Source organism: Alosa alosa, chromosome 2, assembly GCF_017589495.1.
Source record: "Alosa alosa isolate M-15738 ecotype Scorff River chromosome 2, AALO_Geno_1.1, whole genome shotgun sequence".
NCBI lineage: Eukaryota > Metazoa > Chordata > Actinopteri > Clupeiformes > Clupeidae > Alosa > Alosa alosa.
This window is the reverse complement of record NC_063190.1, coordinates 30442934-30464588: the sequence shown is the minus strand read 5'-3', so window position 1 is coordinate 30464588 and position 21655 is coordinate 30442934. Positions and strand designations below refer to the sequence as shown.

The 21655-nt window shown below is 42.6% G+C and overlaps 1 protein-coding gene across 3 annotated transcripts; it reads left to right on the top strand.

Annotated features, from left to right (window-relative positions):
• Nucleotides 1-154: 154 nt before the first annotated feature.
• afap1l1b (actin filament associated protein 1-like 1b) lies at nucleotides 155-21655 on the top strand. 3 transcript variants are annotated; one of them, XM_048231197.1, is made up of 19 exons: nucleotides 155-272; nucleotides 11653-11778; nucleotides 12078-12161; nucleotides 12368-12456; nucleotides 12878-12995; nucleotides 13374-13472; nucleotides 13564-13775; nucleotides 13906-14085; nucleotides 14321-14413; nucleotides 14732-14828; nucleotides 15403-15552; nucleotides 15980-16191; nucleotides 16332-16477; nucleotides 17555-17627; nucleotides 19283-19415; nucleotides 19557-19724; nucleotides 19894-20069; nucleotides 20187-20315; nucleotides 20592-21655. In XM_048231197.1, exons 1-19 carry the CDS (start codon nucleotides 251-253, stop codon nucleotides 20619-20621), a joined length of 2337 nt encoding a protein of 778 aa, XP_048087154.1. In that variant the 5' UTR covers nucleotides 155-250; the 3' UTR covers nucleotides 20622-21655. The 3 variants fall into 3 exon arrangements, with proteins under 3 accessions (XP_048087154.1, XP_048087143.1, XP_048087163.1); XM_048231186.1 differs by lacking the exon at nucleotides 155-272 and adding an exon at nucleotides 8391-9286; XM_048231206.1 differs by lacking the exon at nucleotides 155-272 and adding an exon at nucleotides 8393-9286 and having other exon boundaries at nucleotides 19283-19397.

Here is a 21655-nt window from a genome sequence, read left to right as displayed (position 1 = left end):
TACATACAACACCTTATTCAGCTGCTACATGCCCACGCCATTTATGGATCTGCATTTGTAAATTGTTTGGCAACAGGCACTAGGACCCAGTGAGTTTGCAGCTGGATGGTATTTTTGGCGTTACCACCCCATTCTCCCACCAACTCAGTTTTGATGTTACTGAGGCTATGCATGCACGGGGCTGCGTCCTGAGGAGGAGGAATCGTATCTGGGATAATATCCACTAAAAGAAAAATCTGAAATACCCGGGATGGACACTGTTGATTCAAACTGTGAGTTTATTTTCAAATGTCCAAATGGGGTTGTGTAATTAAATGGATAAAGGGATGTGCTGGGATACTTTTCAGAACTGTAACTTAGAAGTAGCCAATTCAACCCGTGTCAGCAGGCTACTGTCAGCCAGTGACAATGCTTAGTTCTATTAAGCGTAATGAAGACATTCGTATTCCGTTCGCCATTGCAACTTTTAGGCTATATATGCGAGAGATCCAACGTGTGATGCAATAGATGCTCAATCACAGTGCCAACTGCACAGAGGTACAAAATTCATAATCTCCGTAATGTCAGCTGTGCGTACAAGGTTAGGCGTTACATTAGGCTACCCACGTCTCACAGAAAGTAACTAGATTATCTGTAACAATAAATAGCCTAACGGTGAGATTGCACACATGGTGGGTAACACGTTGGGTTATTACTTGGAGCATATTTTGCTTGTTAAATATGAGATATTTGTGATGAATTTGATTCTGTTGTGCAGTGCAAGATGACAGTTTGTTTTGATGCCTGCTTGTCAGTGAGTACTATAGCCTGCTTGGAATGTGGGCTAGTAAGTGAACTCCGCTGTGACATCCTGAGCGTCAGAGATTTATCCGTTCTGCTCAAACTTGTATCGAAAAGAGGATTGGACCCCCAGCCTTCATTCTGAAATTGTGGGTTACACTTAGTGAGATGTAACCATAAACGAAGAAATTATGCACAGGCATGTTGAAACACCTTCTGGATAGTGGGTCATGGATTCACTGATGCTGGGGCTCCTCTCTCCCGACGAAGATAAACCATTTTCACTCTTGGGTAGAGCATAGCCTACTGACAATCAAACCTTTAACTGTTAGGTGAATAATGCAAGTGCATGAAAGCACGTCCTTTTATATTTAGCAGTATTTTAACAATATTATAATAAACATACTGTCACAAAAGAATCAGAACTTCACCACTTACTGTACGCCTTGTTTATGTTAACTATATATATATATATATTTCTAAAATGTATGGCTACATCTTTATTAATTTGATACCAACAGGTCAGTAGGTGTTCTGTCAACAAACACTTTCTTCTAATCAGCACCTGGAATTAAATTATGACCCATCAGGAAAACTCTAAAGAAATATACATTCCTGCCTGTTGATAACTCATTTATCATAACATGAATGGGGTGGGCAGATGTTTAGTTTTCTTGTGCTTTTGGTCTGACTTTTATTTAATTTAATTGTTCAGTAAATATTGTGCTCCTCCTTTTGTGAAATCTGTAAATGAATTAATCTGTCAGTGAACAGGAAGTCTGACCAGATGTGTCCTTGATTCAGGATGTGTTCACTCTAAGACTAATATTATGGAATATTTGTGATGATTCATGTTAGTCTGCACTGCAGTGTGCACTAAATGTGCAACTTCTCTGAAACCACAGTTAAATGTCTCAAGGGAGAAATATCCATTTAAGACACATTAATCAGTTTGCTATTTTTAACTGAGTGATGATGCATTTTCAGCCTACCCATTCAACTACCCATTCCCTAAACAGATTTGTGCCACATATTAATGGTTGTACCCCCATTCAGCAATGCTTTTGAAGCCTTTAGTGTTAGGAGTGAGATGCTTTGGAACAAGGAAAGCTGACATTCCCACTCAAATGGTTGTTAAGGATAGCCAAGGATGTCTTGGTTGTTACCAAATATCACAGAGCTTGGGACATTTCTGTTGATTTGTGTGTGCGAAGATGGAGGTTGCATTCAGCTGGAGTCTGCTCTTCCATCGCACCATCTCATCACTGGCTCCCCACCTCTAATTATAATCACCACCCCTCTCCTCACTGTCTTTCTCTCTTTCTCCTTTGTGCATCCCTCTATCTCAGTGTCCCTTTCCCATTCCTCTTCTTTCCATGTTTGTATCTATCTGTCTATCTCTACCCTTTCCCCTCTGTTTCTCTTGCGCTTCCTTCACTCGTGCTCTGTCAGGCTGAAGGTCAGTGTTCTGAGGAGCCTATTTATGACTTTGGTGAAAACTTCCTCGCTGCTCGTCCCGGGATATCCGCAGTAGTTAACGTGGAGTTCTTTGTGTTTGTTGTGTGGTTGCCAGGAAAAAAACAGCCCATCTGAGAGACATGTTACTGTTTTTAGTCACGGTGACACTTCCTTCAGGATTTTCCTCCAACTCTGCTACTGTATGTCTCTCTCTCTAACTTTCTGTCTGTCTCTCTCTATTTCTGTCTCTCTCACACATGTTCTCTTTCTCTCTCTCTCTCTCACATTGTTTGTGTATTTCAGATTAGGCAGCTTACTGTGCACATTTGTATTGAAGCACATGTAATAACTAACAGTCAGTTAAGTTTATTAAACACTAATCATTCTGTCCCTATTATGTGATTGTTATAGTGTGTATTGTTATTCATGGATATTTAATGCTGGAACTCTGCCGTTGAGGTTACACTGGAACTGTGGAATGTGGATGTGGAAGTATTCCAATTTAGAGTTTTATAAGAAAAGTATCATCTATATCATAGTTTCAGCCTGACTTACCTGTATCACAGCTTCATGGCTGCAATGTAGGCCATACAATGCCTAATACTCAATACATTGTAACTACACCAATATGTGCAATGCAACACTGAGTACTCTGTACTTACTAAAACAAAGAAAAGCACTACATTATATAGAGGTATAGTTTTCAGTGTATGAGTGTGTAATGTGTGTTTTTTTTTGCATTCATTGGGATAAATGCCAGCTCAAAGCCAACTTTGGGGAAGAGATTTAGGGTTCACTTCCAGACAGACGAGACAGACTTAATGACCATGACTGCTGTCAGTGACATGCTTTTCAGAGATTTGGTCGTCTATGTAGTTCTACAAGTTTCACTTCACTACAAGTTTTTCGACTGTGTCAGACTGTACACATGACCTGAATTCAACTCGCATCACATTCACCTGCATGACAGACATGTGTGCTGAGTAAGGGTTTATGTCTTCCACTCCTGCACTGTACTCTGTCATATATCAAAGACAGACTGATTGAATGGGTAATATACATATATCTTCCTTAGGCATTACATTTCAAATAGTCCCAAGATGTAATTTTAAAATGTCACACATCAGCAGAAAAGTACAATGATAGATGTTGGGGAAGCATTCTCCTTTGTGGCTTAACATGCATCACACTAAAGATAGTATTTAGATCACTCATCACCATCAATCAGAGAGGGAGAGTCATAAGGGGAAGTGGAGTCTTTGCTTCTTGTTTTTAGCATTTGAATCTCTCGGCAGAGTCTGAACGGCCGTATATCACTCATCGCCTAATCTACAATTACACACAATGGTTCATAGTCATTGGCTGTGAGTGTCTTTTGTCCTGTCTTGCCAAGTATGCTTTAATGAAAGCCAAGATGGCTTTAATGAAAGCCAGTTCTCACACACCGAATGATATATGTCCTCAGAGATCTTAATTAGTGGTCAGCAAGTAGGGGTGTTGAAGAATAAGGGGCCCAAAGTCTGTTGGTGAGGGCAGTGTTGTGAAGTTAATTAAGAGTTGTTTTCCCCTGTCACTGATAGTCCTGAGGACACCTTCAAGCTCCAATAAAGACCTGGGTGACAAATGTCCACAGAGATCTGCAGAAGTGATGATCAGCAAGCAGGGGTGTTGAGGTATATGTGGGCCTAAAGTCTGTTGGCAAGGTGGGCTGTGAAGTAAAGATGGACTTTTTCCTCCAGCACAGATAGTCCTGAAGGCAAGTCTGTTGGTGCCTTCAAACTCCTATAAAGGCCTGGGTGACGCTGCAGTCTCTGTCTTGTTTATAACGCCCTGCCCTGAGATGTCTTTCTCTTACATGTTGAACGGGTCGGGTGTTTGGATTAGGCCTCTCCCGCAGCTCCTGGTGGACACAGAGCGGCACACTTCTATAAATACTTCCAGCCCGGGCCAGACAAAGATGCTACTCTTCTGCTGCATGCGATGGCGGCTGTGGGAGCGCACAGACGTGATAGTGTCTCTCTCTCTTTCTCTCTCGTGCGCTGGAATGTTCTTCCCTCTGAGGGGGAGAAGACAGTGGGAAAGGCGCAGGCCATCAAGGCAGGCTCTTGTGCATGTCTCTTCAGAGGAGAGGAATCAAGGGGCAAGGGGAGGCCACAGATGTGAGCCGCTCGGTTGGGCTGAAACGGGGGTTTTGTCTCGGCGCGGGGGCTCCCTCTCTGACTCATGGTGTTGTGGAGCGGAAATTGAAGCCAGAGGTCACGGAGGGCACAGGCGGCACACCAACGGCCAGTTTGCCGTCCGCCGTTTCAAGAGAGTGGGTCAAGTGTGCCCTGGTCCCTTTTGACTTCGCCTCGTTCGACTTTCAAAGACTTATCAAACAAACGCCCATCGATGGCAATCATGACGGACATGGATGATAAGGGGTGCATGAAGACTTGCCGCTCCAGTGAGTTTTAAAGAGTTGGAGGACTCCGTGGCTGGACATTGGTTCATGTTCTAACCCCAGCTGGTGCCACCGCAGGTTAATCATTGACTCCTGCATTCCTGTGAAACTGGCTGGATTAGTTAATGTTTGTCTCTCTCTCTTAAAGGGCCCCTGGGAAGCACAGGTCCTGGTTGTCTCTAGGTTGTTCCCATGTATAAATGTAATTCCCGTGACTGTGTGACTTGGTTCTCATGACTTGCAGCCCAGAATCAAACAGAGCACTCCTCAGAGAGGAGAAAAAATACAGAGAAAGAGAGACGACGAACTATGAGACAGCATTTCTTTCTTTAACTTATCTTAAGCTTCATGTGGTGTACAGAGAACATGACAACAACATCCCTTTACGTATTTTGGCCTGCAGAGGAGAATGACTTGAGCCTGGGTCAAGAATTAAGCTCTTTTTATATCATAGATGTGTTCTGATAACAGCTGGTGACCATAGGCCTGCATTGTCCTTAACATCCTGTTTATGCATGTCGTGCGGTTGTTGTGTTTGTGTAAATAAATAGCAGTGAAGAGAGACATAACTGGGGGAGGCGTAGTCTGAAGCACTCAAAAATAGCGCTTCAGATGTAATGATGCCAAAAGGGGACTAGGTTGACACCAACATCGGTGCCTCTCTCATCATAAGAGGCCGACTCGTTGTTCGGCCCAGCTGGAGTCTGCCTTGTAGGAAGCCACTTCAGAGTGTTTTGTCTATGACCGTGACCGTCAGTGGCATCATCCCCACAGCTTGGGTTCTCCTGCAGCTGATCCCGTGTGAACGTTTTCCTGGGATCCTTAGCTCCCCTCAATGCCTGTGTTACTGACATCCACAAACCAAAAATGTGGCAAAATTTGCCCTGCCCACCCAGCGCCGCAGCGGCATGCCACGTCTCTGTAATTGACCCTACCCCGCCGTGCCGTCAACGGCCAAAAATTGCCCACATTAAATTATGCCCCCCCCCCTACCCCAGCACACATGTCCCCCCCATGTGACCTTGAGTGGAGCACAACAAAGGCCTCCTCTGTGGTGGACCGCTCCACTGGATCTGCGTGATGAGCCGGCCCAGCGGCTCGTGATATCGCCACCAGCCGTATGGCACCTCACCGAACAGCTGATACGCTTCTCCAGGGAGTGTCTGCTGTGGGTGGTGATCCAGGAAGGACACATTGGTATCGTGTGCAAGCAACATTAGCCGCCGGACTTCTGGCTGTCAAAATAGAAATAGAGAAATAAAACACTACAGGAGGTAATATATGGAAAAGGATTTAAATGCATTGAATTAGGAATCTGAGAAGTCACTGGGTCTCTAGTGGAAGGGCTTTTTTGCCCCATAAGAATATAGATAGTGACCAGTAATGAGTGTGTTTTTGTGTGTGAGGCTGTTTGCATCTTTGTGTGGATATTGTTTGGCCATATCTGCATATTTGTGTTTGGAGTCCAGCGGGAGGAATAGGAAGCAGAAGGACAGGCTTGATAGAAACTGCTGTCGTCAGCCCAGACAGGAAACCACAGCTGCAGGACATATCCTTTTACCCACAATGCCAATGCCATGGAGTGCACAGCTGCACTCCAATCCCCTGCCCATATCAGGGGGTTGTGTGATTGTGTGTGTGTGTGTGTGTGTGTGTGTGTGTGTGTGTGTGTGTGTGTGTGTGTGTGTGTGTGTGTGTGTGTGTGTGTGTGTGTGTGTGTGTGTGTATCTCACTGTTACTTTTGAGAGCATTTCATCATTTTGTCAAGTTGTATTGTTCCTCTTTCTTCATGACCGATGTCATCCTCTAAATTTGGACAGTGTCTGTACAATAGCACATTGTCTGGGTGAATTTCTGGCTAAATGAATGGGTCTTTTGAATGAAAGCTTGAGAAAATGTGGAGACCCACTGAATGTCATGCATGGCTTTCAGTGAACCTCTGTTTTATTAATGACAAAAATGTGAAATTTGGAGGAGGTGGCTTAGGGTTTTTAAACCAATCACGGTCTGTCAGTACATACTGTACTCCACCAGTCGCAATAGTCATTATGTACTTGTTTTCAAATATTATGAATTGAATTGTGATTGTATTGAAATAAATAACTGGTTTAGATATTTAATTCCGACAAAAATATTAAGAAATTGCTAAGGGATATCTGAGGCTTTCTAATGAGGAGACACAGCACTCAAAAAAATCTGCCATAGAAATGCATGGGGTTAGTTTGTAACGCCAATATGGCAGGTGTCTACACATATCCCGCTTCTTCTGCGGCCAAAAGTCGACATGAAAATACATCGTGCCAATCATGTGGTGTGTTGTGAACACATTGTGCCAATCACGTGTTGTGATCTTGCTGCTGGAGCGAGGTTGGTGTTGTGAAGCCTTGCGCACACGCAGTTCTACCTGAAATACATGCCCGATAAGTGCCCAATGTGCCTGAAAGCACTTTGGGGATATGAGTGTGCTTTCTATTCAGTTAGCCCATGCTTGTGCTTCCCATTGCATTTTGTTCATCTTCACATTGCCCCTTCACTACAAACAATTTAGCTCATTGGTGGGGCAACAGCTATTGTTTCCAGTAGAGGAGTTTGCACAATGATATGGTGGTTGCTGCACTGCAAAGCTTTTTGGAAGCCCATCGCAAGTTACTTACACGTGTTTTTTCCCAACTGACCAGCAGTAGAGCTGACCAACACCCTGATCAAGCATTTCACTCTTTTCCCTTTACCATACTGAACCTCTCAGCAGCCACATTGCCTGTGTGTCGTATTCCAAGTGTTCACCATATGGATGTGGCTCATATATCCCCATCACTTACACAGTAGGCTAACTTTCCAGGGTATTCCCTTCAGGCTCATATCAGCTGTGTCATCGCTGAGCCATTTTTACATGTTCATCATTGGTCCCAGACAGAGGTCGGCTGTGCACAAGAGGGATCAGCCAACCTTGACTTAGGCCCCTGTCAGATTCTTTGCATGGTAGAACAAGCCTGCTGCCTCTCAGTCAATTTGTATATGAATGTGCATCTGAAGACTTATATAGTAAATATCACTGTCAATATCTGTGTCTGTACACAAATGTATGTATTTATCAGCATTTTTCTTTTGAGAAACATCCAGAGAGCTTATTAGGGGCTGCAAATGTGCTGTTCACACTGATGCAGCAGTGTGTGACTCATAAAATAAAATCTAAGCTTTAAATGTCACAGAGGTCACAATAAGTATTCCTAATTTTTAGTGCCATCAGTGAAATTTATAGCCCTGTCCTCAGTGTTTTGGTGGTGATGTGTCAAAAAACAGTGAAGGGATACTGAGTTTATACACAATCCAAACAGGAGAGAGGCACCAGCATGTGCAGAAGTGGACCACAGTCTGTTCTTCACGGGCTCTTGAAACTTGACCCAGTTTCTTTGGAGTGGGCCAGCAGGGGCCTTGGAGTGGGCGCCGGGTGCGGTGCGCTGTGTGGGAACGGGAGCGCTCGGAAAACTCGGAAACGGAGAGGGACACTCCCTGCACAGAGCCAAAGAGTTCATTTAGAGACAATAGCCCTCAAGAGACCTGCGGCCGTGTCCACTATAACAACAGAGACATCCTACTCGAGAGGCTTCCGCTGTCTACTCTTCCTCTTCTTCTGCCCCATTCACTAATACACACATTCACTAATACACACACACACACACACACACACACACACACACACAAACACACACACACACACACACACACACACACACACACACACACACACAAACACACACACACATACTGTACACCTTCACTGATGGAAACTGCCTTACTGTATGGAAGAGCGGCCATTTGGTGAAATTATATGTAATTCAAGCCACTTGCTGATAAGGAGAAGTGACTTTCCTCTTGTTAGGCTAAGACACTAGGTTTCCTTGCAAGTAGAACTCTTTTTGTGATAGAGAACTTGTGAATTGGGGAACAGGGAACCTACACTAGAAATGGCACCTTTGTGTAATTGTGTTATTAGCTCATTATTCAAAGTGCACTTGTACAGGCCTTTGTATTTGGTCATCATTCTCAGCAGTAAAGGGGACCCAGCCTAGACATCCTTAACTGCAGGGAACAAGCCAAAGCCAACAGACAGATGGGATCTCCGTCAATGACATCATATTATTTATCCCATGATGTTATGTCTTAGCTTTGCACTGTGTGTGGCATTATTTCATTATTTTTAGAGGAAGTCAAAAATGTTATTTCTTTAGACTGCAATTATGCTTTGAAGACACTATATACACATACACCTACACACACAGGGAACGGAGGGGGAGGAGTGACAGGGACAGAGAGAGAGAAAGAGAGAGAGAGAGAAAGAGAGAGAGAGAGAGAGAAGATGTGTAAACACAGTCGGTACAACCCACTTGATATCACTGCTTGAGTGAAGGAGAGAGTGAGGTAGTCAGTTAGTCAGTCATGAACAGTCATCCATGCCAACAACCTGTGCAGACCTGTGGTGAAGAATTCCACTGAAGAGCAGAGTTACTTTGTATCTGACGTGGAGGGGGGATTGCCACATCATTTATTCTTCAGTGTTAGGTTGGAAAATGGTTGTCCTCTCCTCCCCCTCGGTTTCTGAGGCTGGTAAGAGTGGACTTGCTTGCTTTCTGTTGATCTTATTACTAAGGAATCACATTTGTCATGTACAATACTTGCATGATAAATCTAGTAAACAGCTTGTATATACTGTACATTCCATGCTGAAATAGCATAAGGTCAACATTTAAGGTAGACCAAACATACAGTAAATCTCTTTCCATTATCTGTTAAATAACTATTTTATTAACAATAATAATAATAATAATAATAATAATAAGTTTGCTATTATTGATTCCAAGTTGGGGTTGCTACACTGTAAGTTTATGTCATAGTTTATATATGTGTTTAAGAGATTTGCAAGATGTATCTGAGTTTAAAGCCACTGTTGCACATTGCATGTATGGGGGGGATCTGGGCAATATGTTATTTGGGAACTATTGACTGTGCAGACCTCACATTGAGATGACTGATTCCAATGGGGTTTTGAGGTGACATGAAAATGTACCCCCACAACATGTTTGCGTTCTTCTCTCTCAAAGGGGAGATCAGGCAGCTCCCATAGCTCAGTCCAGGGTGGCCCTTTGAAGTGTACGACCTTTGTTTTTAGAGTGGTGGGGGTCTGGTTTTGAAGAGAAATAAAGCATGTTAACCTGAAGGCGTTTTGTTCTGGTGTGGAGAGATAAGATCAACAGTCACCCAACCAAAAGAAACAGACACATACTGCAGTAATTAAGGGTCCCACAGTCACAAGCCTATCAGACCGAGAGGTGGATAGCCTTGAGAATTCTACCCAAGCAGTGACTGAAATGTGTGTGTTTGTGTGTGTGTGTGTGTGTGTGTGTGTGTGTGTGTGTTCATGTGTGTGCATGTTTTCTCAGCCTTATCCCAGGGGTTTGGGTGCGGTGTGAGGCATCAACAAATTCTAGAATCTAGTTTGTAGCACCCCTTCACATAACATGCAGTGCAGTGAAAAGACAGATTATGAGATCCTGTCTTCCCAGTTCTGCTGGAGTATCTCCTGACAGATAAGAGAGGCCCAAGCCAACATTTAACCAGCAAACAGGAGGGACACGTGCAGAGCTTCTCTGAAACAGATGTGGCATTGTGAGCTGTATCAGTATTGATAGTGTTCTTGGGTGCCATGATATAGTTTGGCATTGTTGCACAAGTTGAAGTTAGTGTCATATATTTTAGTGAAACCATGGGATTATCAGTTCATGTTTTTAAATTTGTGATTAATTTGTAGCATATGTGTTTTGTGTATTTGGGCCCCATGGTTTAGGCGTGTTTTTTCTATTAAAAGTTGAGTCGTTCAAAGGCAGTGTGCAAGTCTTTTTCACTTTTTCACTTGTATGCCCTTTTTGATTTGGCACCTGCTGAAACATTTTTGGATGTGCGCACTTCATAGTATGCTTAGGCGTGTTTGGATAAATTCTTTCACACTTATTAAATCACGTCATGCTTTAAAGCCTTAGGTGAGTGTTGACAGTAGCATTTATTTGTTTGCATATGTGTAATCCATAATCCAGCTCTGATATCCCCTTCATTGAAACATTCTCATTACCATGTGGTGTTGGATTCTAGAAGTCAAAATAAAGTGAAAGATATTTTTTTATTTTTAATGAATAAAGAGTGAAGTAGCTAAGTAGAAAACCGATCTTACATTTAAGATAACATGGCTCTAAAACATGACAAAGAAGTGCTTGGCAATAACCACTTAACCAACAACTTTGGCTAAAATACTTTAAATTAAACTTACTTTGGACTCCTTGGCATTTGGCAATCCAAAAATGTAACCTTAAGAAGTTTTTTGTCCTGTTTTTGTTGAAACAACAGTGTTGCCATTGTTGCCCATGCATAGTTCTTCATTGCAGGGCTATTCATTAGAGACTATCATATGAAATCAATTCAGGTCATAGCCCTATCGCTGCCTGTTTATTGCATTAAGCCATCAGGACCTCCCATTAGATATTTTGGCCAGGTTTCTCCCCACAGTCCGCCAAGTTATCCAGATGTCAAGCATTAAAAGCAACAGCTGAAGGCTCTCCCTCTTAGCCATGGTAGTGTCACATTAGCACAACTGCACCATGTCAACGCCAACGCCAGCATGTTTTCCACTCCTGTTTTTCTCAGGATTGCCCCTCTTGCTGCACTGCTTACAAGCTCTAATTAGTAGTCTTTGATATTCTAAATATAATCTTATTGGAAACAGACAGATGTTGCATGATTCGGCGGCAGCGTCTGCTGCTTTTAAATGTAATTATACTTATATGTACTTATAATTTGACTTGACTCTTCCCCTCAATGCTGGTCAGAGCAGTGTCTCTGTTAGTAATTGTGACGTGAAGACGTCGTTGTTTTTCAAAGTTGTGGTGGTTGTCATTGGCCTTTGACCCCTCTGATCCATTCAGCGATGGAGCATTTTGTGACGGAGCTGAACGTCCTGCTGAAGTTGCTGGACCACGAGAGTGTAAGCTCGGCCACAACAGAGAAGATGACTGTGGTCAGGAACCTACTGAAGCAGCTGCAGCCGCCGGGTCAGTCAGCCCCCCCTGCACAGAGACCCCCCACACACACACACACACACACACACACACACACACAGAGACACACAACCGGACTATCCCTATTCCACTCCTACGATCCCTAAACTCTTGAGACACCACAGTTTACATGTTACATGTTGTTTATTAGTAAATCATTCCCCATTTAATCCAAATGTCTCCTCATACAATGGTAGATTACCGGTAGAACATTAGCAACGATTTTTGAAATAGTGGAAAGTTTGTTTCTGGAGCAGATGTCTCATATGTGTTACGTATTCTGTACTATGTAGTGAATGGAACGGACTTTATATACATGAACACCTCCCTATATGGAAATGGTACCAGTTTTGTGGAATCCCTGTTTGAAGAGTTTGGTAAGTTGTTTATGTTTAAGACCATTGATTTACCTTGTTGTCATAGTTGTAACTTAACCTTCACTTACCTTAACCTTCAAGTACTTTCTGCACTACTTAGTTGTATAACCTGTTTTGTCAGTGACTGCATAGTAAAAAGCCAAAGTGATATCAGTTTTCTCCTGTAGCAGTGAACTGTGAGTGACCTCATATACTCTTGTCACCAGATTGTGACCTGCAGGATTTGAGAAACTCTCCCGAGGAATTAAAAGATCAAGCAGAAGATACCTCCTCCAAGGAACCCCCCTCCAAATCTGTAAGATATACGCCCTTTCAAGAGTATCTATTTCTATTGTTGAGGATTAGACGATCAGATGATCATTCCAACATCAATCACAGTCAAAGTCATAGGCGGCTCTCTAAATAAAGGTGCTGATTTTGGTCATTTTTCCATTTACTGTATTCTGTGCAAAATACTTTATACCAGCTGTAGTGATATTTTTGTCTTTTGCTTTCTTTCTTTTTTTTTTGGGGCTTTTATGCCTTTAATTGACAGGATAGTGGAGAATGACAGGAAGTGAGTGGGAGAAAGAGTCAGGGTGGGATCCGTAAAGGCCCACGGGGCGGGAATCGAACCCGGGTCGCCGGCGTACGATGCAGGTGCCCCAGCCAGTTGCGCCATGGCTGGGGCCTGTCCTTTCCTTTCTTGAGTTATTCTCTCTATTTTTCCACTCCAGAGTCCAACAGATACCCCACCCCCACCCCCACTCCCAACCACGCCTCCCCCTGAAGACTACTATGAAGAGGCGGTACCCCTGGACCCTGGCAAGTCTCCCCAGTATATCACCACTCGCAGTGAGCATCCGTTCATCCATCCATCCCTGCCTGCCCGCCCCCTCCCTCTGTTCCTGTCATGTTTGCACAGTATCTCAGGCCCCTAGTCAGTGTTGAGAGTGTCTAATCGCAAGCTAATGCACTAGATGAGTATGTAAAGAAATGTGAATTCAACAAAAAATAGGTGTAGTTGTATTTTTCATCATTCCTGAAATGGGCTGGGACAGTCTGTCATGTTAAATCCGATAAATATAAATCAATGTTAAAACCATGTGAATAATTTTTCAAAGAGACAAGACAATAATCACACACTGTCGCTGACAATAGTTGCTGTATATTAGTCACCTATAATTTTAGTTGAAGATGAACTGCTCACAGTGTCTGTCTACTTTTAACCAGGAAACTCCAGCCCACCAAATTCCATTGAGGACGCATATTACGAGGACGCTGACGACAACTACCCAACTACTCGCATGAATGGCCCTCGCAAGAACTCCTGTGAGCAAATCATTGTGTGGCAGGCCTCCTTTGTTTTGCCATTGGTGTCAAACATGAGATGAGAAGGTAATGTTCATGACATGTCCTTTAGATAATGATTCAGACGCACTGAGCAGCTCCTACGAGTCCTATGATGAGGAGGACGACGAGGCCAAGGGCCAGGGGCGGACACGCCGGTGGCCCTCAGAGGAGAGTCCTGTGGGTCCGGTCAAGGACTGCCGCATCGCTGACTTCCTGCTGCGGAAAAAACGCTTTGGCCAATGGGCGAAGCAGTTAACCGTCATCCGTGAAAATAGACTACAGGTAAGGCAAGCAAGGGAGATGTTGTATTGCCCTTGTGATTTTGAGATCATAAAAGTTTTTTTTTCTGTTTTTGTTTATATTTCTCAAACTGTTGCATATGGAAGTAATAATGGTTTCTTTTTTTCCACAGTGTTACAAAAGCCCCAAAGATTGCACGCCACAGTTTGACCTGCCCCTCAATCTGTGTCAGGTCATTTATGTCCCAAAAGATGGACGGCGCAAGAAGCATGAGCTTCGTTTTTCACTACCAGGGGCAGAGGCTCTTGTCCTAGCAGTCCAGAACAAGGAGCAAGCGGAGAGGTGGCTCAAGGTAGCATAGCCAAGTTTCTCCCTACATTCTTTAATAATACACACACAGGCGATTTCAATAACAGAGCAAAGAATACATAACATTTCAGTCGTACATTTTTGTGTTTGGGTAAATGAATCTGCATTATAGAGATCCATTATGGTTTGAGTATTAGAAAGCATGAAGGGATATCTGGGGCAGAGAAGCTCCTTTGGATCACTGATCTTGTTGAGGGTTTCTGTTTATTTCTGAGCAGGTGGTCCGGGAAATTAGCAGTAAGTCTATTAGTACAGACACTCTCGAGGGCTCATCCTCTCCAATGATCCAAAGGAAAGTCGATGTAGGGAAAGTAAGTACAGTGGCTCCAATGAGACCCACTAAACCCATATGCAGACTTTGACAACCCTGGCTTCAGAAAGCAAATGTTACAATCATCACAATCCATTCGACAAGTTTTCTAAAATCTCCACTTTGACCAGGGTTTTTTAATATATCCGTTTTTCAGTGTCCAAAACAGAGTTTTTGTGTAAAAGGTTGGAACAAATATGTGGTGTTTTAATATGTGAACATTTACTTTCTGAAGCTGGAATGGCAGCCTCTGTCCATATCACCACAATATCTCTTAAATCCTAAACTATTTTAATATGTGTACTTATTCTTCCTTCAGATGTTTTTAGCAGACAAACATACCTCAGACTCTGATAGTATAGCAAATGGAGACAACACATTATCCTCCAGCCATGGACGGGACAGCTTGGAGCAGGGTGAGGATCCAGGGTTGACTAATTTTTCACAAAAAAGCTGAGCACTTTTAAGGGTGAAACTTTGAAGTGAAAAAGTGAGGCCATTTTCCTACTCGCCAGGTGCAGCCTTCCTCGTTGTTTAGGTGGCATGATGTCATTTCCAGACAAAGGCAGGATGTGGTCAGGAAGGATGTATCTGCTTAGAGCCCTTTTCCTGTGTCTTTTATTTGCTCTCAGGTGTATCGCACAAACACACATTGCCCAAGGAATGACCCCCTTAAGCAAAGAAATCAGTGAAAGAAAACAAAAAAAGTATTTTGTGGTTTGTCAGACATCTTGGCAGTTTTAGATTTTATCAGCACTTGACTGCAGGTGACATTTTACTTGGATAGTCTGGCTACAGAAGCTTTACAGATTGAAATCTGTTCAGTCTTTAAAATGATTATAGTGTTTGTTAATTGCTGATAGTCATTTTAACCAAACCCAATCCCTAACCATAACCATAAATTGCTTATAGGAGTCCCTCAAAGTAAAGTGTGACCCTAAGTAGTGTTGCCCTCATAACTGTAATGCTCTCTGTGATTTCCCTCTACAGGAAAAGCGAAGAAGGGCGCCCTCTCGGAGCTGACAGGTTCCATGAGCCGCGCTGCCGGCAAGAAAATCAACCGCATCATCAGTTTCTCCAAGAAGAAGCCCCCTCTGCCCGGAGACCCTCACACAGCCTCCCTCTCTGACCCACGCTGCGGTAGGAACCCCCACCGCCATCTTACTCCACCCGTACAACATGTTACATTCATATAGCACTTGTCTAAGTACCTAGAATGCTATACAGTAAATAGGGAGAATCTCACTACAATGACCATCAATATGTAGCACCCACCACCTCAGAGATTCATGCAACTATTTTGTCCCAGAACGACCACCACACACCAGCTTGAGGTGGAGAGTGAAGGAATTAATCAGCCAGTTACACTAGGGACATTATTAGGTGCCAGATGGAATGAACCAGGTCGAGGATTTAGCCAGGACATTACAGCATAATTATGGAGAGAGTATTCACATAGTACACAATATAGTGAAATAGTGAACATTTTGAACACAGCTTCTGTTTGCCTCACACAGTGTCAGTGTCTCACACACCCATGCTCACATCCTGTTTTTTCTGCATTCAGGTCATTTGAATGTGCTGGTGAACCAGAGCTGGAGGGAGCGCTGGTGTTGTGTGAGGGGAGGCACCCTGTTCCTCTACAAGGACCGAGGGGACCTGCATGCCCACGTCAACTCTCTGGCCCTCCAGGGGGCCGAAATTGTCCCTGGACTGGGCCCCAAACACCCTTTCGCCTTCCGAATTCTCAAAAACAGCAATGAAGTAGCTGCTTTAGAGGTGAGTGGATTCATTGAATCCCCCCATAATAATAAAGGTCATTATGGTCTGTGAGGCCCCCATGTCAGTGCTTGGGCCTTTGAATCATCCTAACTCCTCCCTTAATGTACCCTGGGTGTGTGTGTGTGTGTGTGTGTCAGGCAAGCTGTTCTGAAGAGCTGGGACGCTGGCTGGGCCTGCTATTGGCAGAGACAGGAGGTGCCATCACCCCCGAGGCCTTGCACTATGACTACGTGGACGTGGAGACCATCAGCAACATCCAGGATGCCGCTCGACATTCCTTCCTGTGAGTAACCAACATGGACAGCTTACTCAACCACTTGCACGTCATGAGTGAATTCATGAATTCACAAAAACTATCCAGCTTGAATGTTTGGACCACTTTCAAGCAGATCATTTTCAGGACCTTTAATGGGCAGTGATGTTAAAAATAATGAGGCTTTTCTGGAGTATAAAGCAGGAGATGGGGGCTCAGAATGACCTCTCATAGTACATGAGAATATACTTGCGAGAAACCACCTTCTGCTTTTAATAGTACATGTAGTTGTGGATTGATATACAGTATGCATATACATTTTCTAATGGGTCTGTGATTTTGGGAGGTGCTTTACTGCTGTGGGATCTAGCCATCTTGACCGGTGGCTGGCATTGTTGACTCTGTTACATACCAGGCCATTGTGGAACAGAATGCGATGCCTACTGTATGTACACTCAAACGCTGTCATAAATGGGCTTTCCTGCAAGACAATGGTCCTAAGCATACATCCAAGTCAAACAAAGATAAGCTCGGGTGTCAGACTTGGAATGTCATAGAGTTACCAGTTATCAGTCACCACATTTTAACCCCACTGAAAGTCTTTTGAGGGAGGGACCTTTTAGCGAATCAGACAAAATCAGAGAGGTTTGATTGTTAATCTTTGTTTTTTTGTTAGAATATAATATCCTAACTTCAAAAATCAAGGTGAAGGGATTTGATTGATCTGATTTGCAGTACTTCCAGTTTGGAAGCTCATGGTTTCACCTTTAGAAGAATGAAAGTCCCACACATCAGCATTACTTTATAGTGAGGAGGGTTGAGTGCAACAGCAACATTATCTGGAAAACTTTCCACTAGGGAAACTCACAAAGCACAAATCACCAACATTTGTCAGTGTTGAAACTCTTGAAACTTCAAGGCTAACCCAGATATATTTTTTATCGAACAAAGTATACTTCATGCCAAACCACATCTCTAAATATCTAATTCAACTCATTGCTAAATAGTTCATCTTCAATAGTATATCAATGTTTGTATTAACTGCATTAAATAATAATTCATTTATTACATTTACTTTGGCTTTAATGTTTTTTTGTGTGTGTTCAGGTGGGCAACATCATCCAGCAGTGCTTCATCTGACTCAAGAACCTATGATGAGGTGCCATATGAGAGTGTGCTTGTAAGTGTCTTGCTTCAGAAATAACCAAAGATATCTTTGGGTCTTTACATTCAAAAGGAGTTGTTACAATGTTACAATCAATGTTTAAGGTCTGTTCAAATGTTGTGAGGCTAGCTGTAGTTCTTTATGTTTTTAATGGCTACATCTATGGAATCAAGATAGATAGATAGATACTTTATTGATCCCCAAATGTATTTGTTTTATGATGTAACCTTTGCAGATTATTTCTCATCTTTTGCTACTGGCAATGTCCAACCGTTCCAGGTTACACAAATACGGGTCAGCTGAATGTAGGCTAGTTTACCTCCTAGTGTTAAACTCAGTGATTACGAATACTTCACAATTTGTATAGTAAAGTGACATTTGATGTAGACTTCATAAGATATTCATTAAATATTTACTGGAGAGATTAAATGAATGGTATCCATGTTACACAAATACGATGTTGGACTATTTTGACAAGTTGTCATCGTTCTGTCTTCCACATTCATGAAAGGTTTGGTATGAATGTTGAATCATGTCTCATAAAAAACAGTCATGAATGCTTTATGTGCAGTTTATGACAGCTGCTATGAATGTGTTATGAACTCACCAGTCAAGTAAAGTGTAACCAAACACACTGTAGAGAAGATGTGATGACCCAGAGTAGAGTTTTTGGAATGCAAATGCAAATACAGTGGAAGTCATGGGGGATTGAAATTTGCATAGATGTCACAAAATTGGCTAAAGATAGATCACTCCTTCTTATGTGTCACATCACAGAGTAAGCCCACATGCAGAGTAAACCACTCAGGTTAAAGAAAGTAATGCACATCAGGATACACATAATTTTGCAGTGATAACTGATCATTATTCTTCACAGGTAGTTTTATGCTATGTTTAAAGAAGCACCATAAAGACTTCAGATCTACACAGATCTAACAAAGTATTAAAAACACATTCCAAAAACCGTAAAAACTATCATTATATATTCCTTTCTGAATAGGGATTCCCCCAAACTACCAATACACTCAGTCTTCCTTGGCTGATGTATATAGCCAATGGAAGGAGAAATTGAGAGCTTTGTTATAACTGTCTCCCTCATGATGATGTGTAGGAGTAATGAGAGCCCTGAAGGGCTGGACTCTGAAGTTTTTCTTATTGTTGAACAATGCTGATCTTTTCCAACTGTACTGTGTAGGAAGAATAGAGATCTCCTAGTTAATCTGTTATCTATTACGCCTGACTGTGTAGACAGCACCAACACTCCTAGACAGCCACTCCTAATAAGACAGCAACACTGCAAAGAGGGCCTTTTTTCCCTCCAGTCATAAAGATGGATGTCAAGGGTGTGATCTTGCCTTTGCCTTCACCCTCTACACCCATAATCATACTTAACGCCTCTCCTCTCCTCTACATAACCCTCAAACCTCTTATTTTCTTTCCCCTCCCCTCTCTGCCTGCACACTCTGTCTCTCTCATGATCCCTTGTGTCTTGCCCACATCCCACTCCTTCTTTTTCTTCATCTTCATCTTCATCATCTTCTGCTTCTTTTCTTCCTCCTCCTTCTTCTCCTCCTCCTCATCCTGCTTCTTCTTCTTCTACTTCTTCTTCTTCTCTGACTTTCCTCTCCCTCTCTTCTTCCATTCCCTCTCTCATTCTGTGCTGGCCTTAGCTGCAGGAGGAGGCCAAACCCAGGCCAGGCTCCCAGGTCAAACGTCACTCGTCCTTTTCCAGCAACGATGCTCCCAAGGTGGAATCCCAGGTCACCGTCAAACGTCACGGATCTTGTAAGTGCTTACATGCAGGTGGGAATGAAGATTGTTTTAACTGTGGTAAACAGTGAAGCATTTAATATATAGAATTATTTTATTATATTTAATATATCTATTTAATATATTTTATTTGACATTTATTATAATGACGAGATGACTGGGTCTTATTTCAAGCTGTGAACCAATATGGGAAGTACGGGAAAACAAGAGCGGAGGAGGATGCCCGGAGATACCTGAATGAAAAAGAGGAGCTCGAGAAACAGAAAGAAGTGATCAGGCAAACCTTGGTCTCACTACGCAAAGAGAAGAGGAACATCAAAGAAGAACTGAAAAATGCAACAGGTTAGAGAGATTTGAATGAACAGAATAGATAGAACAGAAGATGGAAAAAAATGTAATATTTCTCAAATTTGTTTGTTTAGAGTAGACCTTTATGACCAATTCTAATGAAAACATCACTGTATTTCATATTACGGCATGATTGTGTGTCTGTGCTTGCTTCTTTCCACAGTTAAGCATCAGAAGGTCCTTGAGCAGCGCATGGCTAAGGTGGAGGAAAGCTGTAGAGGGAAGGAGAGCGAGAGAGTTGACCTTGAGCTGCGGTTAACAGAGGTGAAGGAGAACCTAAAGAAGTCTCTGGCTGGGGGCATGCTAGGAGGACCCACAGAGGGCAAGCCCAGTTGTAAGGTACTCTACATCAGCCGACGCGGTCTCATTGTGCCTGTACTGGTTTCCTGGTGCTTCTTTCCACTTCTATACTTACATAATTGATTGTACATTTTTTGTTTCCTTTGTGTTCTTTAGCTCCTGAAAAATCATGTGGGAAATGTGTACAGTGAATCATCTGTACCAGTGAATAGTGCATCTGAGATGAAAAAGAGGCCTCCCTCGATCTACGCATCAAGCCGAGGAAATGTGATACAAAAAGCAAAAGTAAGACCCAATAAGTGACACATTTTCCACAATGTACAGTACCTGCCATGTTTAAACGTGAAAGAAGGCCCCATGAAACGGTTATAAGGTGCATAAGGTGTTGCTCATGGTGTTAAATTAGCAAATAGATTTTTGCCTGGATATTAAATTAGCTTCAGCTGGAGTTTGGACCTTGCACTTTGCCCTTCATTCAAATTAGATCCATTGTCTTAACATAATTCTACTTCTTTTCATGTTTTTTTCTATAACTGGCATTCATTATGTGTTCATCCACAGGAGTGGGAGTCCAAGAAAGGAACTTCATAAGCACTGTTCCAGCAATATGGTGACTGGACTGGAGGACATGGCTGTCATGTGATTATGTCTGTGTGCTGGGGGAAATTATGGCTATGACTGTGTGTGTGTGTGTGTGTGTGTGTGTGTGTGTGTGTGTGTGTGTGTGTGTGTGTGTGTGTGTGTGTGTCTGTGTGTGTGTTTGTGCACGTGTGAAAATGAGGAAAATGGAGATAAAGAATATTTTGCTTTTTTGTTCACACCGTTTTGCCCTTCTACACCATGTTCACTTTTCACCTGAAGATTCTACTGCCAGTGGATGAGTGAAGAATCGATTGTCTGTGAATTTCCAGAGTTGTTTGACACACCATTGGACTATGCCTACTATGTCCAGGGAGTTTTGATGGTGCTGTATGTGTTGATGTATGTGTGGTGTGTGTGTGTGAGAGAGTGAGAGAGAGAGAGAGAGAGAGAGAGAGAGAGAGAGAGAGAGAAAGAGAGAGACATAGACAGAGCTTAGTTGAATAAGGCAATGTATGTGACGGATAGTAAAAGGGAAAGGAATGTTTTAGGCAAAAAGTACTTTTTTTAAGACCACAAGATACCTACAGTCTGCATTTGACTGCATTTTACCAGGTTTATTACTGATTTTCTTTACTGGTAAATGTGTACGGTGCAATGTTTTCAACTCTTTTGTAATTATGTAAGTGTGTGGTTAGAAAGAATTATGTCATTTTGAAATTTCATAAAAATGGATCCTTAGGCGGGGATAATACAGACCAACGGCAAACAGTACAATTTGTATGGTTTGCTATAGTTCAGCAGCAGAACCGCTGGTATTCCCTCCAAACCTGACAGTTACTGCACTGTCTCTCACAATGTCAGTTGTATAAATAGGACCTTATGTTAGTTTACAGGTTCAATGTAAAAAAAAAAATAATGAAAGCAAGTCTATTCTTTAGCCTACTGTTGAACTCACACTTACTTACATTGTTTCTGTCAGTGCTTGAACTTGACCAATTCTATTTATTGATTTGTACCTGTGAATAAAAGTCTCTTTATTATAA